Below are 12122 nucleotides of genomic sequence, written 5' to 3' on the forward strand. Positions count from 1 at the left end.
AGTAGACAATCTTTAATCACTCTTATCATTTAATTTGCAAAATATTTTTCCTTTTTGTTCATGCATATTGTTCTTTTATATAGATTCATAGAACCTACAATACATTCTGAATGTTCTCCAAAAAGCTAATAAATGTGATTGAGTTATTAAAATTATAACAGAGAATACAAGAAATAGAAAATGATCCTAAATGGCTAAATCACTTGGTATAAAGGGGAGATATTCCACACTCCTTTATATTGAACCTTGGCCTATAATTTGGCCAAGAGCGACCAACATCGTACTTGCATATCTGGAAACTGAAGTTGTGTGCATTATGAGACAGCATGTGGTTGATGGTCTGAGTCTCCAAGTAAGATTTCCAAATGAATGTGTGATCATGAAGAATGAATCTCTGTCTGTCCTTCCAATTGAAATAGTATCTTAGCTGATCATTGCTGGGAACAACATGAATGCCATCATCACATTCATATGTGAATCTATAGCTAAAAACACTATATTTACATTCTTCATCATGCATACCTTCGAGTCCAAAAACCACACATAAAGCAAAACCAATGAACCTGTTATCACTGCACCAATTTAGAGAACTCTGCTTCAATGTTACTGAATGTCCCTTGCAACGATTAGGGAACCAATGAGGAACTGCACTCCCTGGAAAGCAAAACAACACAGACCTATATGCTGTATCTAGCATTCTTTGCCATGCATCACCAGCAATATTACTCTGAGAACTTTGAGTCAGTTCTTGGCTATTGGTAAGGTGAAACTTGAAAATACCATCTTTGGAATCTGATGGAAGTTTAATGTCAAATCCTGAACTTGACACTCTCCTAACAGATGGGCAATCAAACGCCACAAAGTGTTCTAAAAATGGTGGAAGGCCTGGGATATTTTCAAGCTTCTTGCAATCACTTAAATCCAGTGATTTCAAGCTTGACAGATGAGCAATACTCTCAGGAAGGTCCACAATGCTGCTTTCGTGCAGCGACAATTCCCTTAATGATGACAAGTTTCCAATGTCCCTAGGAAGTTCTGATAGTTTCTCACAGCCTGAAAAATCAAGCTTGGAGAGGTGGTTTAGATTACCAATGCTGTTTGGAAGAAACTCAAGATCTTTGCACAAGTTGAGCTGCAAGGTTTGAAGCCCAACCAAAAAGGCCAAGGATGAGGGTATTTCTTTAATTGCTGTTTTTGCCAGGTTCATGTGAGCAACAGATTCTGCAGGTTCCATGATCTCTGGTAAAGTCTTCAGCATTGAGCAACCATGCAAATCAAGCTTTGTCAACTTCAGGTTGAAAATGCTGCTAGGAAGAGATTCAAGTGCTTCACAGTAGGTAAGATCAAGAATGCAGAGTTTGCTGAGACGTCCAATTGAAGATGGAATGAACACAAGGCTTCTGCAACGATGCAAGCTCAACTCCTCAAGACCTACCAAATTTTGCATTGTTGAAGGTAATTCTTGTATTCCTGATTCATCTAAGATGAGCACCATTAAATTTTCCATATCCTCTTCTATCTCAGGGAGCTTCTCGAGATTTGAGCAGCCACGAAGATATAGTTTTCTTAGCCATTTCAGCTTAAAAAGGTTAATTGGAAGGGATGTGAGGGATTCACAGTAAGAGAGATCTAACCAACAAAGCTCTGAGAGACTTGGAAATAATGAAGGTGAACCTTCTCTTAACACTTTCAAGTTTAGTAAGTGTATATTATCCATTGGTTCATCATCTAAATTAGCAGCAGCACCCCCATTGGGGTCAAAAGTGTCAGAAAAGCTCTCAAATAAGGACCCTCCTCTTGTTCCCATCATACACCGAATCATATCCCCTGGCAAACAGTTTCTGAAGAGACTCTCTATTGATCTACTGCGGGAACAACCATGTAACACAACATCCTTTGTGGTGATGCTTATTGAAAACAACTCAAGGTTGGTACAGTCATTGAGAACTATTAAGCCTGAAGATTTTGACAGAATGTTGCTTGGAAGATTTAGATTTCTAAGCTCAGTGCAGCCGTTTAGCCATACGCAGTTGAGCTTGTTAAGGAAACTTGAGGAGTAAACTCGAACCAAGCTTTTGCAGTGGCTGAGAAATATTTCTTCAATATTTGGGCAGTGGGAAAGGTCTGGTAGTTGAACAAGGTTCTTGGAACCACTGAGGTCAAGTCTTTTCAAATTTGGTAACTTCTGCAACCAAAAAAAAAAGGAAAGAAAAGAAAAGTAGATGAATAATTGTGTAAATTTTACCTAGCCATACATGCATAGAACAGGAACAGTGAATGAAACTGCATTACCTGATCCTTTTCCCAAAGTTGTTCAAGTTGACTATCACGCATGTCGAGTGTAACAAGATTTTTGGGGCAGAAGTGCTGTGGCAAAGATCTTTGAGGGAAGCCATTCCAACACAGAAACCATAAACTATCTGGGAGACTATGAAGAAATGCAGGAAGGCTCACTTTTAAGGCTTGAATTGAGCTAGACTTGTAGAACTGGAGCAGTCTCAGATTATGCATCATTTTGAAAGTTTCAGGATGTAGTTGAACTTCTTTGATTTTGCACATGTCAAGAAATACACACCGGATAGCATCCGTCCCCTGAAAGAAAATGCAGTTGCAGCAAAATTCAATACCTGCCAAGTTCTTTTGCAATATGTAAAGAATGAAAAAGAAAAAAGAATTCGAGATGAATGCATAAACGTTTTACCTTGTTTTCTCTTATAACATGGTAAATGTCTTCATGCTTCCATAATCGACTTCGTTTTCCAGGTTCATTAGCACACTGTTGATGAACTATTTCTTGACCCATTTCCCGTATTAGATCATGCATCATCAGTTCACCTCTCAACATAGATATGAGGCCTCTATCACTGAGAACTCTGATTCCAGTGGCAGCATTGAAACCGCAGCTATCGAATGCTTGTTTTACAGTATTCACATCATGTCCCTCTCTATAGAAGCAAGCTATGTCAAGAAACATATCCTTCTGTTCTTCACTAAGCCCATCATAACTCAGTTTCAACAAGTCATAGGTTTTAAGATTGGGAATCTTTTCAAGCTTTTGCAATACACGTTCCCATTCTTCCTCTCTGCTACCATGAAGCATTGATCCTAAAACTTTGAGAGCCAAAGGAATCCCTTTTGCGTAATTTAACATCATTCTTGATAAGTTCATATAATTTTCTGTTGGATTTTTTTGCTTGAAGGCATTTAAACTGAATAGTTGTAGGGAATCTTGAAAGTTCATCTCCTTAGTCTCATATATCTCATCAACTCCAGCATCCTTAAGCGTTTGCAAGCTCCTACTTGTCACAATGATCCTACTTCCCAGGCCAAAGATACCATGTCCTCCAATGAAATCTCTTATTTGAGCTGAATTGTTCATATCATCAAGAATGAGGAGAACCTTGGCCACTTTAAGCTTTTCTGTTAACACTCTCAATCCCAAATAATCTGCAGGCATTTTTTCTTCTAGAAGCTCTGATATATATTTGCTTTGTGTGTGCTGCATCCCATGGTTTTCTATTTGTTGTTGAACATTTACAGCAAAAGTGCTGAAACTGAATTGGGATGACAATTCATGATACAATGCACCAGCAATTGTTGTCTTACCTATTCCTCCAATGCCGCATATTCCTATGATCCGAACGGCTTCTAACTCAACACGCAACAAGGAGTGGATTTGTGCAATATGGTTGTGAATTCCAACCAGTCCTTGGTAATCAGTTGAGTAATTGCTTTTCAATCTTCTCCAAATGTGTTGAACAATTTCTTCAACAAGTATGTAATCAGGACTGGCACTGAAGTGGCACATCATGATAAATTAATTAAAGAAGCTAGTTAATAATCTTCAACCTACAAACTAAAACTAATTAACCTATGTACAAAACACGAGTCAATCAAAATGAAATGAAATTCGAAGTGATTGCACTTTTTCTACATAAACAAAGAAATATTTCTTGGCATTATTATTCACATTTACTTAATATAATTTTCTTTTCACAATATCCTCTAATTCGATAGATCAAGGACTAATTTGTTGCAGTTTGAAATTCTATTTAAAAATTTATTGCTGGTCAATGTATTACTACACATAAAGTAAGATTCAAACTTCCTAATTCTTGCTTAAACGGATGAATAAGTTGATCACTCAACCAACTTAAGTTGGTTTATACCGAATATAATTTTGTTATAACAACTTATGCATAATACTTAAGAAATAAATAAATAAATAGGTCATTGGCTTTTTAACTCAAAAATACATAAATTATTGACAAATTAAAAATACAAAAACGTCATGTACCTTTTTAAATGCAAGACATTTAAGTCTTTTCATTCAAAATATATAAAGACAAACAGATCCCTTAGTAAGAGTTTAGAACTTAAATGTGTTGCATTTTAAAATATGAAAAATGTTTTTTTATTTTTTATTAAATCATCGAGATAAAAGAAATTAAGACCTATTTATCATTTTTTTTAACTAAAATTTTTTATGAGTACTAGTGACCGACCTGTTTATTTTTGAACGAGGGGGAGATAATCCAGCAACTTGAGTTAGAGCAAGCTTCCACCTCTGCACTTTGTCTCCAAATCGTTGTTGATGCTTAACAAACGCATCAGCATAACTGCCTGTTTGATTGGCAACATTTGATGGATCCATCTTATAGAAAACAGGTATGACATCCCTTCCATATCTCTCCTTGCATTCCAGAATCTTTGTGAGTTGGTCCAAACACCGCGCCGAATAGGCATAGTGTTGAGAGAAAATGATCACATAGATATTTGATTCTTGTATTGCTTCTTTCTCTTCTCCTCCGTCATCATCACCGCGCGTGTCATGCATGTAAGTCTTGATCCTTTTAGCGCTTAAGGCTGCGTAAAGATGAGTGGTAAAGCTGTTGCGTGTGTCTTCTCCTCTAAAGCTGAGGAACACATCATGCTTCGTATTCCCCAACATAACTCAACTTTAATTTGCATATATCTCGTGTTTGTTGTATGTATATATTAGTAGCAAATCTTCTGCATGAACGATTCAACGTGTGAAAAAGTAGAAGGTAGTGGTTGCAGTTCAATTTAATTAGTCAGGTTTTACCGAACATGTTTGAGCAGATCAACATGAACGTGTCGTCGTCAAACATTTGAATGCGCCACAGGAATTAAATAAAATAATCATAGTAACGGTGCTTATGTTGATCTGGTATTGAGCAGGAAACGCAAGTTGAAGGACGATTTTGCCCTCCGGCACGAGCCGCTACTACAGTCCCTTGATTCATGCTATTCAATTTGTCTACCACAATACGACAAAAGAGGGAGTGAGATAGAAAGGGTTTAGCCCTTTAGGGTGAAGACTTTTTAAGATAAGAAGTAAGAAGACTATTGCACCCTCCAAGATCCGGTGTGTTTTAAAGAAAGAAAATCTATCCCATTCAGCCGCCAACACACACACACTCTCTCTCTCTTTCTCTCTCTCTCTCTCTCACACACACACATCAATGGCTTCCCTCACCCTCCCGCGCCACACCGGATTCTTCTCAGGGTCCCTCCCGACGCGTCCCACCCTCAGATACGCCGCGCCCGTCAAGGTCCGAATGTCACTCAGCGAGAGTGGGCCCTCCATCGCCGTCGTCGGAGTCACCGGCGCCGTCGGCCAGGAGTTTCTCTCCGTCCTCTCCGACCGCGACTTCCCATACCGCTCGATCAAGATGCTGGCCTCCAAGCGCTCCGCCGGCCGCCGCCTCACCTTCGAAGGCAACGAGTACGTCGTGGAGGAGCTCACGGCGGAGAGCTTTGGCGGCGTCGACATTGCTCTATTCAGTGCCGGCGGCTCCATCAGCAAGGAGTTCGGCCCCATCGCCGCCGAGAAGGGAACCATCGTGGTGGATAACAGCTCGGCGTTTCGGATGGACGAGAAGGTTCCTCTGGTTATTCCAGAGGTGAACCCTGAAGCCATGCACGGTATCAAGCTTGGAACGGGGAAGGGTGCTCTAATTGCCAACCCAAATTGCTCCACCATCATTTGCTTGATGGCTGCTACCCCTCTTCATCGCCATGCCAAGGTGCCAAAGCTTCAAACTTTTCCTTCTTTTGCTTTCTGGGTCTTTGATGTTGATGTTAATTGATGAATGTTGCAGGTATTGCGTATGGTTGTTAGCACATATCAGGCAGCTAGTGGAGCTGGTGCTGCTGCAATGGAAGAGCTTGAGCAGCAAACTCGTGAGGTTTGATCTGTTCTTCATCTACTTACTTAGTTCATTAACTTATTTCAAATTCTGCCTGTGGGAATAAGAAGAGAATGTTTTCATTTCGTGAATTGATTATTCTTTTTTTTGTTTTCTTTTTTAAGGTGTTGGAAGGAAGACCACCAACTTGTAAAATATTTAAGCAACAGGTTTGCCATTTTCTGTTTGTGGATGGATACTTATAATGATCAAAGGGATCAAGAACAGCTCCCTGATTATATTATTCTTTTGCAGTATGCTTTTAATATATTCTCGCACAATGCATCTGTTCTTTCAAACGGATACAATGAAGAAGAAATGAAAATGGTCAAGGAAACAAGGAAAATCTGGGTAAGTTGTAATTGGACGTGCCTAACTTGTTATTAGCTTATCTCACAATGTGCAATTCTTATGCATTGCTTATTTCACTGTTAATCTCTTGCAGAATGACAAGGATGTCAAAGTAACTGCAACATGTATACGTGTTCCTGTTATGCGGGCTCATGCTGAGAGTGTGAATCTTCAATTTGAGAGCCCCCTTCATGAGGTAGTTCATGTTCTGATGAATAGAAAACTAGACACAGGCTATTCCATGTTTTTAATATTCATTATATGCACACATGTTCCTTTTACATCATTGTATCATTTGATCATTTTACTGAGTCAGACTGTCTGTTCTTTTATTCAGTTCTTTTACATCTTTGCTCTGTTTCATCTACATGGAGTTTCCAAATGATAAATTGGTGCTGTGAACTTATATTATGCATTTTTCTATTTATTGAGGGCAATTATATGTTATGAAATATAGGATTTTGGTGGTGAAATAGAAATCTTGTCTGGAAGGCTATGATCTAACTCGTCTATTTGGGTTTCACTACCTCAGGATACTGCAAGAGATATTCTGAAGAATGCTCCTGGAGTTGTGGTTATCGATGACCGGAAAGCCAATCATTTTCCTACACCGTTGGAAGTCTCAAACAAGGATGATGTTGCTGTAGGCAGGATTCGCCAAGACTTGTCTCAAGATGGGAATAAAGGGTAAATTTCTTCCACGGCAACATATTATTAGTTTTCAGCTTGCACTTGATCATAATTGCAAGGATCTTATAATGGTGGTTATGCACACAGGTTGGACATATTTGTATGTGGTGATCAAATTCGCAAGGGAGCTGCACTTAATGCAGTCCAGATTGCTGAGATGCTTCTATGAGTTCTGATATTTGAAGGTTGTGGTACTCAAGGACTATGCTTCTTTGGAATCAGTTTTGTACTTGCTAGTTTGATGCGATTATTCATTCCTCTCATTAGAATTAACTTCTGAGGTTCTTTGGAATCAGTTTTGTACTTGCTAGTTTTGAAACTATGTTTTTTTATGAGAGTTTAAGGCTTTTTATTTGCAAAACTTCTGTAATCTATAATCCTTTTTCTATTGGTAACGACAAGCATCCGAAGACAAAACACCCACCCATGCTTACTGCTTAGTTCCAACCTCTACACAGATCAAGAATTGATTAGATTCCTCTGGTGTATTTTATTTTATATTGATGCTCGCAAATCACTTGCGTCTTTAATATTTGTAATTAGGAGTTTAATAATGGACATTTGACGACGGGTTTGCCGATGCCATTTCTTCATACTTGTCAAGGGAAAGTGTGTAAAAATGAAGAAGCTAGTTTTCCGATAATGACACCAAGTTCAAAAAGTATTTATGTATGGTTGAGATTGAAAAGCTTATAAAACTAAGTCGATATCCTAAAATCGTACTGTGGCAAAAGACATGGGAGGGGGAGACGACATAATCAGAGTAGAGCGAAATAGGAACTTCAAATATCTAAGGTTAAAAGCTATTCAATACATCTATTGGTTGTACATGTCAAATAAGTACATAAAATGGAAGGTATTCATTTCAGTTTTGGCTCGTTCTTGGGCAACTCATCAAATCAAAACGATAATATACATGATCCGCCAACATCTAAAGACGCATATAATATCAAGGGCAGCATAGTCTATGAGAATGTCATCGGGAAATTCAAGACATCAAAGAAAAGCAACTACTCAGCCAATGACTTCAAAGATTGAGTGATAATATGCTTATTTAGGGTTCCTAAGAACAATGATGACAGAATCTCCACGGAGGAACATTTTGCTGATGAATCTATCCTTGTTGACTGGCTGAGCCTTCTTCTTACCTTTACCAGTCTTTGGCACCTGTTTGTAATAAAAACTATTATAGGAGGCGCATGTGATGAATACAAGGAATTTATTGCAAAAAGAAATAAAGAAATAAAGAATACCTCAGTCCACATCTCCCGTACATTTTCAAGAACCATATTGCAGTGTCTATCAAAAGCCCTAACACGACCAAGAAGCTTTTTGTTGTTTCGGCAATTGATAAGTACCTGCATCAGTGAATTGGTTGAGCAAGAGAGCACATCAGAAATCTAAGCCTCGGAACAATAGTTGATGGTACTGTACAATTGAAGAGTAAACACACCTGCGTGTTGTTCTTAACACTCATCATGAGTACAGACAGCGGACCGGTGTTAAACTCCTCTTCCTCAGTCTTACTAGTCTATAGAAATAAAATATGTAAGTTTGGTTAGATATTAAAACATGATGTTGAACTGAGCTCTAAAGTACTAAACAGTAACAAAATAAAAACTGCAAGGACATAGGGAGATGAATCTTAAAACTAAATTCAAGAAAGGTAGGTTATGTTGCTTCCATATGATCATAGGAAAGAAAGAAATCTGCTATAGTTCGAACTCCAAATTTTGAAATCTGTCTATTAAAAATCTGAAACTCTAAAAACCTAAAAACATGTGAAACGAAAATTACAATTTATAAACCAGAACATAAAGGAAACTTGACACAGCATAGTTGCTTGAAGAATAAAAGAACTTACATCTTCCTCCATGGGCCGGCTTCAAAGAGAAAGTTGGAAGAAGACAACAGAAATGTTAGTGTTCAACAGGGAAGATAATATCCGAAAAAATAAACACGGAAATAGTAAGAAATAAATACCTCATGTTGAGAAGAAATGAAATGCAGTTGCAAAATTCTTCAAGCAAAGCTGAAACACATAATAGATAACATATCAATCAAAAGATATTTTAAAAAAAAAAGTTATGAACATATTTATAAGTTTAAAGGAAAAAATTACAATAACAAGAAATACAATTCATATGATAGAGAAATAGAGAGAGAAGAATTGAAAGTGCAACAAAAAGTGAAAGTAAGATAGGAACAACAGAAAGAGGAAAGAAAATATTAGCAGGCCTCCTCAGTTCAGGTCTCCATATATTTTCCGCATGGATTACTCGGAAGAACGAAAGTTATATTTTTTTGATCATCCTTGGAGGCTTTCTGATAGAGATTTCAGAATGGGATAAACATAAATCACTAGATAATAAAAGAGCTACATCATCATTAATAAACATGAAACAACCAAGAAACTATTTCACTACTTAACCCGTGCATTTTTCAAACTAAAATAAAAAAGTGAACATTGAGAACCATAAAACTGGGGTTATTACAGGAGAACAGCCAAGCATTAGGAAGCCTCTTCAGTTCAGGTCTCCATATAGTTTCCGCATGGACAAATCGGAAGAACGAAAGTTATTTTTTGGATCATCCTCAGAGGCTTTCCAATTGGTTTCAAGACAGGGCAGACTCAGAAAACAAAATCGACAGAAGACCTAATAGCACATGCCAAGCTAAAATAAAACAGTAGAATATATAGTTGAACAAACATCATGAAATTGGGAAGGCAAGGGAGAGGGGAAACAAGCAAGCATAAAGCCTCTTCAGTTCAGGTCTCCATGTAATTTCCACATTGACAGCTCAGAATAATGTTTTTGATCATCCTTAGAGACTATATGATAGTTTTCAAAATGGCAGCACACACCGTGTACAAAGGGCCACAAAGAGGGGGAAAAGATTTCTTCAAAAACTCAAAAAAAAAAAAAAGAAGAAGAAAAAGATAGCACTGCAACATCCTTCAAATTAAGAATAATGGTTCATACCAAGAACAAAATGACTTGGGTAAAGAATTAAGCTTAAAAATCCAAATAATGGAAACTTGATTTATTCAGTGTGTCAAAACCTTCACATGTGATTTGCTTCCCCAACCATGTCCATAAACCTTAGCTAGGGTTCCAGTTACTACGACTACAATCGGGCAGTAGAAAAAGGAACAAAAAAATCACCAAATCTAATCAAATTCGAGTTCAAAATAATCAGAAACGGTGCAGCGGAATCTATCATCTTATAAACAAAGCACTTCAAAAGAGAAAAAAGCATAACGATAAGCAGGAGGATGTGTTTGGGAAGTGACAACCATGTCTCCTCAGTTCAGGTCTCCAAAAAAGCATTCCTCACAGAATTGTTCATCAGAAGAACGAAAGTTTTACTGAAATTGATCCTCATCAGAGACACCAGCACTTCCAGACCGAACTTAAGCAAAAAATGAAATGCACAAACACACACAGAGGAGCACTTATTCAACCACAGAACCACCATTCTCGAACAATGGTGTACGTAAAATGGAAAAACAACATACCTTACGCACAAGATCTGAAATCGGAAAGTGACGAAGACGAAGGTTAAGCTACCAGACTTGGCAGATTTTATAGTGCGAACCGGTAAAAATCGCAAAACCCTAGCTCATGTTTTGGGATATTCTGGTTATAACTTATAAGAGAGAAAACCCTAGTTTATTGGGTAGGCCCATTTACATTTTTTGGCCCATCTTAATTTTTTAAAAATTAAAACTAAGGAAAACCCTGTCCAAAAGAAAGCCTAAGGAAAACTAAACAACTGCTAGGAAACGACCCAAAAAAATGCTGCTAGAAGAATAACTAAAAAAAATTTGGTTGGTCAAGTGGTTAGTTAATTGGTCTCCTTAAGCAACTGTCGCGGATTTGAATCCCGATCCAAACCGCACATTTGCGTATCGGATATATCCGTAAAATACAAAAATATTTTTAAAAATTTATTTTTATTAAAAAATATCAATAAATTCTATTTTTCTATTCTTTTAAATATGTTTACTCTTAAAATAATATTAAATATACTTTTTTTTAAATAATAAATTAAAATAATACAATATATATGATAATTATTTGTTGAAATAAAATATAAAAAAATATTTACTTATTTATTTTTGTGGATATATATATATGTGGATACCTACACAAAATTCGTAATTCGATCTTATTAGGATCAGATCCAATTTGATAGTCTTACGAATCAGATCTATATCCATAATTTTTATATTCGATCCAAACATCTCTAGTTGAATGAGTGTAATTTTAAAAATAATATTATTAAAATTTCAGTTTTCGTTTTTAAATTTTTCAATTTCTGTGTTTTTATTTTTTAAAGATATTAAAGAGATTAAAATTTTATATGATTGAAATTTTAGCTCCTAATTATGAACACCAAATACAATAACTCAAAATAAATGCTACTTTAGAAATACTTGCGGCAGAGGGTAGGATGTTCTTGGAATTCTATCGGGTCAGGCCAGAAACGATAATTTAGAACAACGGGTCGGGTAGATGGGGTTGGACTTTGGAGGTTTGTGTTTTGGGGATGTGCCCATCTCCAACCCAAAAAAGAGTCATCCTCGAACATAAAAGTATAAAACATTTCGTAACTAATTGTTTATTCTTATACCCTTATTCTTAATACACCAGTACATAAGATTGAGATGAAAGTTACTAACAAAAATACAAAATAATAATTTATAAGGATTGTTTTTAAGTGATTTTTTTAAAGAATAAAAAAAACCAATTTTATATTTAAATATTTTATATAAAAAAATATTTTTATTTAATAATTATATTTAAATACAATAATATAAAAATATTCTTTATTTATTTATAATATTAAAAATATATTTTTAAG

General features: G+C 36.5%; 3 protein-coding genes across 6 annotated transcripts; 1 reads left to right on the forward strand and 2 right to left on the reverse strand.

Moving 5' to 3' along the window:
- Positions 62-5186, reverse strand: LOC107633930 (disease resistance protein TAO1-like). 2 transcript variants are annotated; one of them, XM_021119764.1, is made up of 4 exons: positions 4506-5186; positions 2702-3788; positions 2293-2592; positions 62-2185 (listed from the first exon to the last, which is right to left on the reverse strand). In XM_021119764.1, the coding sequence occupies exons 1-4, from the start codon at positions 4949-4951 to the stop codon at positions 200-202; spliced, it is 3819 nt and encodes a 1272-aa protein (XP_020975423.1). In that variant the 5' UTR covers positions 4952-5186; the 3' UTR covers positions 62-199. The 2 variants fall into 2 exon arrangements, with proteins under 2 accessions (XP_020975423.1, XP_016193003.1); XM_016337517.2 differs by having other exon boundaries at positions 2702-3794.
- On the forward strand, positions 5203-7833 carry LOC107631792 (aspartate-semialdehyde dehydrogenase). Its single transcript, XM_016335342.2, has 7 exons — positions 5203-6050; positions 6126-6212; positions 6338-6382; positions 6468-6563; positions 6658-6759; positions 7096-7250; positions 7341-7833. Exons 1-7 carry the CDS (start codon positions 5487-5489, stop codon positions 7420-7422), a joined length of 1131 nt encoding a protein of 376 aa, XP_016190828.1. The 5' UTR covers positions 5203-5486; the 3' UTR covers positions 7423-7833.
- Positions 8018-10917, reverse strand: LOC107631791 (small nuclear ribonucleoprotein Sm D2). 3 transcript variants are annotated; one of them, XM_021119766.1, is made up of 7 exons: positions 10774-10886; positions 10552-10667; positions 9237-9285; positions 9118-9136; positions 8707-8784; positions 8507-8611; positions 8141-8420 (listed from the first exon to the last, which is right to left on the reverse strand). In XM_021119766.1, exons 2-7 carry the CDS (start codon positions 10583-10585, stop codon positions 8304-8306), a joined length of 402 nt encoding a protein of 133 aa, XP_020975425.1. In that variant the 5' UTR covers positions 10586-10667; positions 10774-10886; the 3' UTR covers positions 8141-8303. The 3 variants fall into 3 exon arrangements, with proteins under 3 accessions (XP_016190827.1, XP_020975424.1, XP_020975425.1); XM_016335341.2 differs by lacking the exon at positions 10552-10667 and having other exon boundaries at positions 8018-8420; positions 10774-10917; XM_021119765.1 differs by lacking the exon at positions 10774-10886 and having other exon boundaries at positions 8018-8420; positions 10552-10636.

This window comes from Arachis ipaensis, chromosome B03, assembly GCF_000816755.2.
Source record: "Arachis ipaensis cultivar K30076 chromosome B03, Araip1.1, whole genome shotgun sequence".
Lineage (NCBI taxonomy): Eukaryota > Viridiplantae > Streptophyta > Magnoliopsida > Fabales > Fabaceae > Arachis > Arachis ipaensis.

Coding starts and splice junctions, on each gene's coding strand:
- LOC107631792 (XM_016335342.2), top strand. CDS start 5,487: ATGGCTTCCCTCACCCTCCCGCGCCACACCGGATTCTTCTCAGGGTCC. Junction 6,051..6,125: donor CTCTTCATCGCCATGCCAAG/GTGCCAAAGCTT, acceptor TGAATGTTGCAG/GTATTGCGTATGGTTGTTAG. Junction 6,564..6,657: donor AGGAAACAAGGAAAATCTGG/GTAAGTTGTAAT, acceptor AATCTCTTGCAG/AATGACAAGGATGTCAAAGT.
- LOC107631791 (XM_021119765.1), bottom strand. CDS start 10,585: ATGCTTTTTTGGAGACCTGAACTGAGGAGACATG. Junction 9,286..10,551: donor ACCTGAACTGAGGAGACATG/GTTGTCACTTCC, acceptor TATGTGTTTCAG/CTTTGCTTGAAGAATTTTGC. Junction 8,612..8,706: donor GTGTTAAGAACAACACGCAG/GTGTGTTTACTC, acceptor TCACTGATGCAG/GTACTTATCAATTGCCGAAA.
- LOC107633930 (XM_016337517.2), bottom strand. CDS start 4,951: ATGTTGGGGAATACGAAGCATGATGTGTTCCTCAGCTTTAGAGGAGAA. Junction 3,795..4,505: donor CCTCGTTCAAAAATAAACAG/GTCGGTCACTAG, acceptor GTGCCACTTCAG/TGCCAGTCCTGATTACATAC. Junction 2,186..2,292: donor AACTTTGGGAAAAGGATCAG/GTAATGCAGTTT, acceptor TTTTGGTTGCAG/AAGTTACCAAATTTGAAAAG.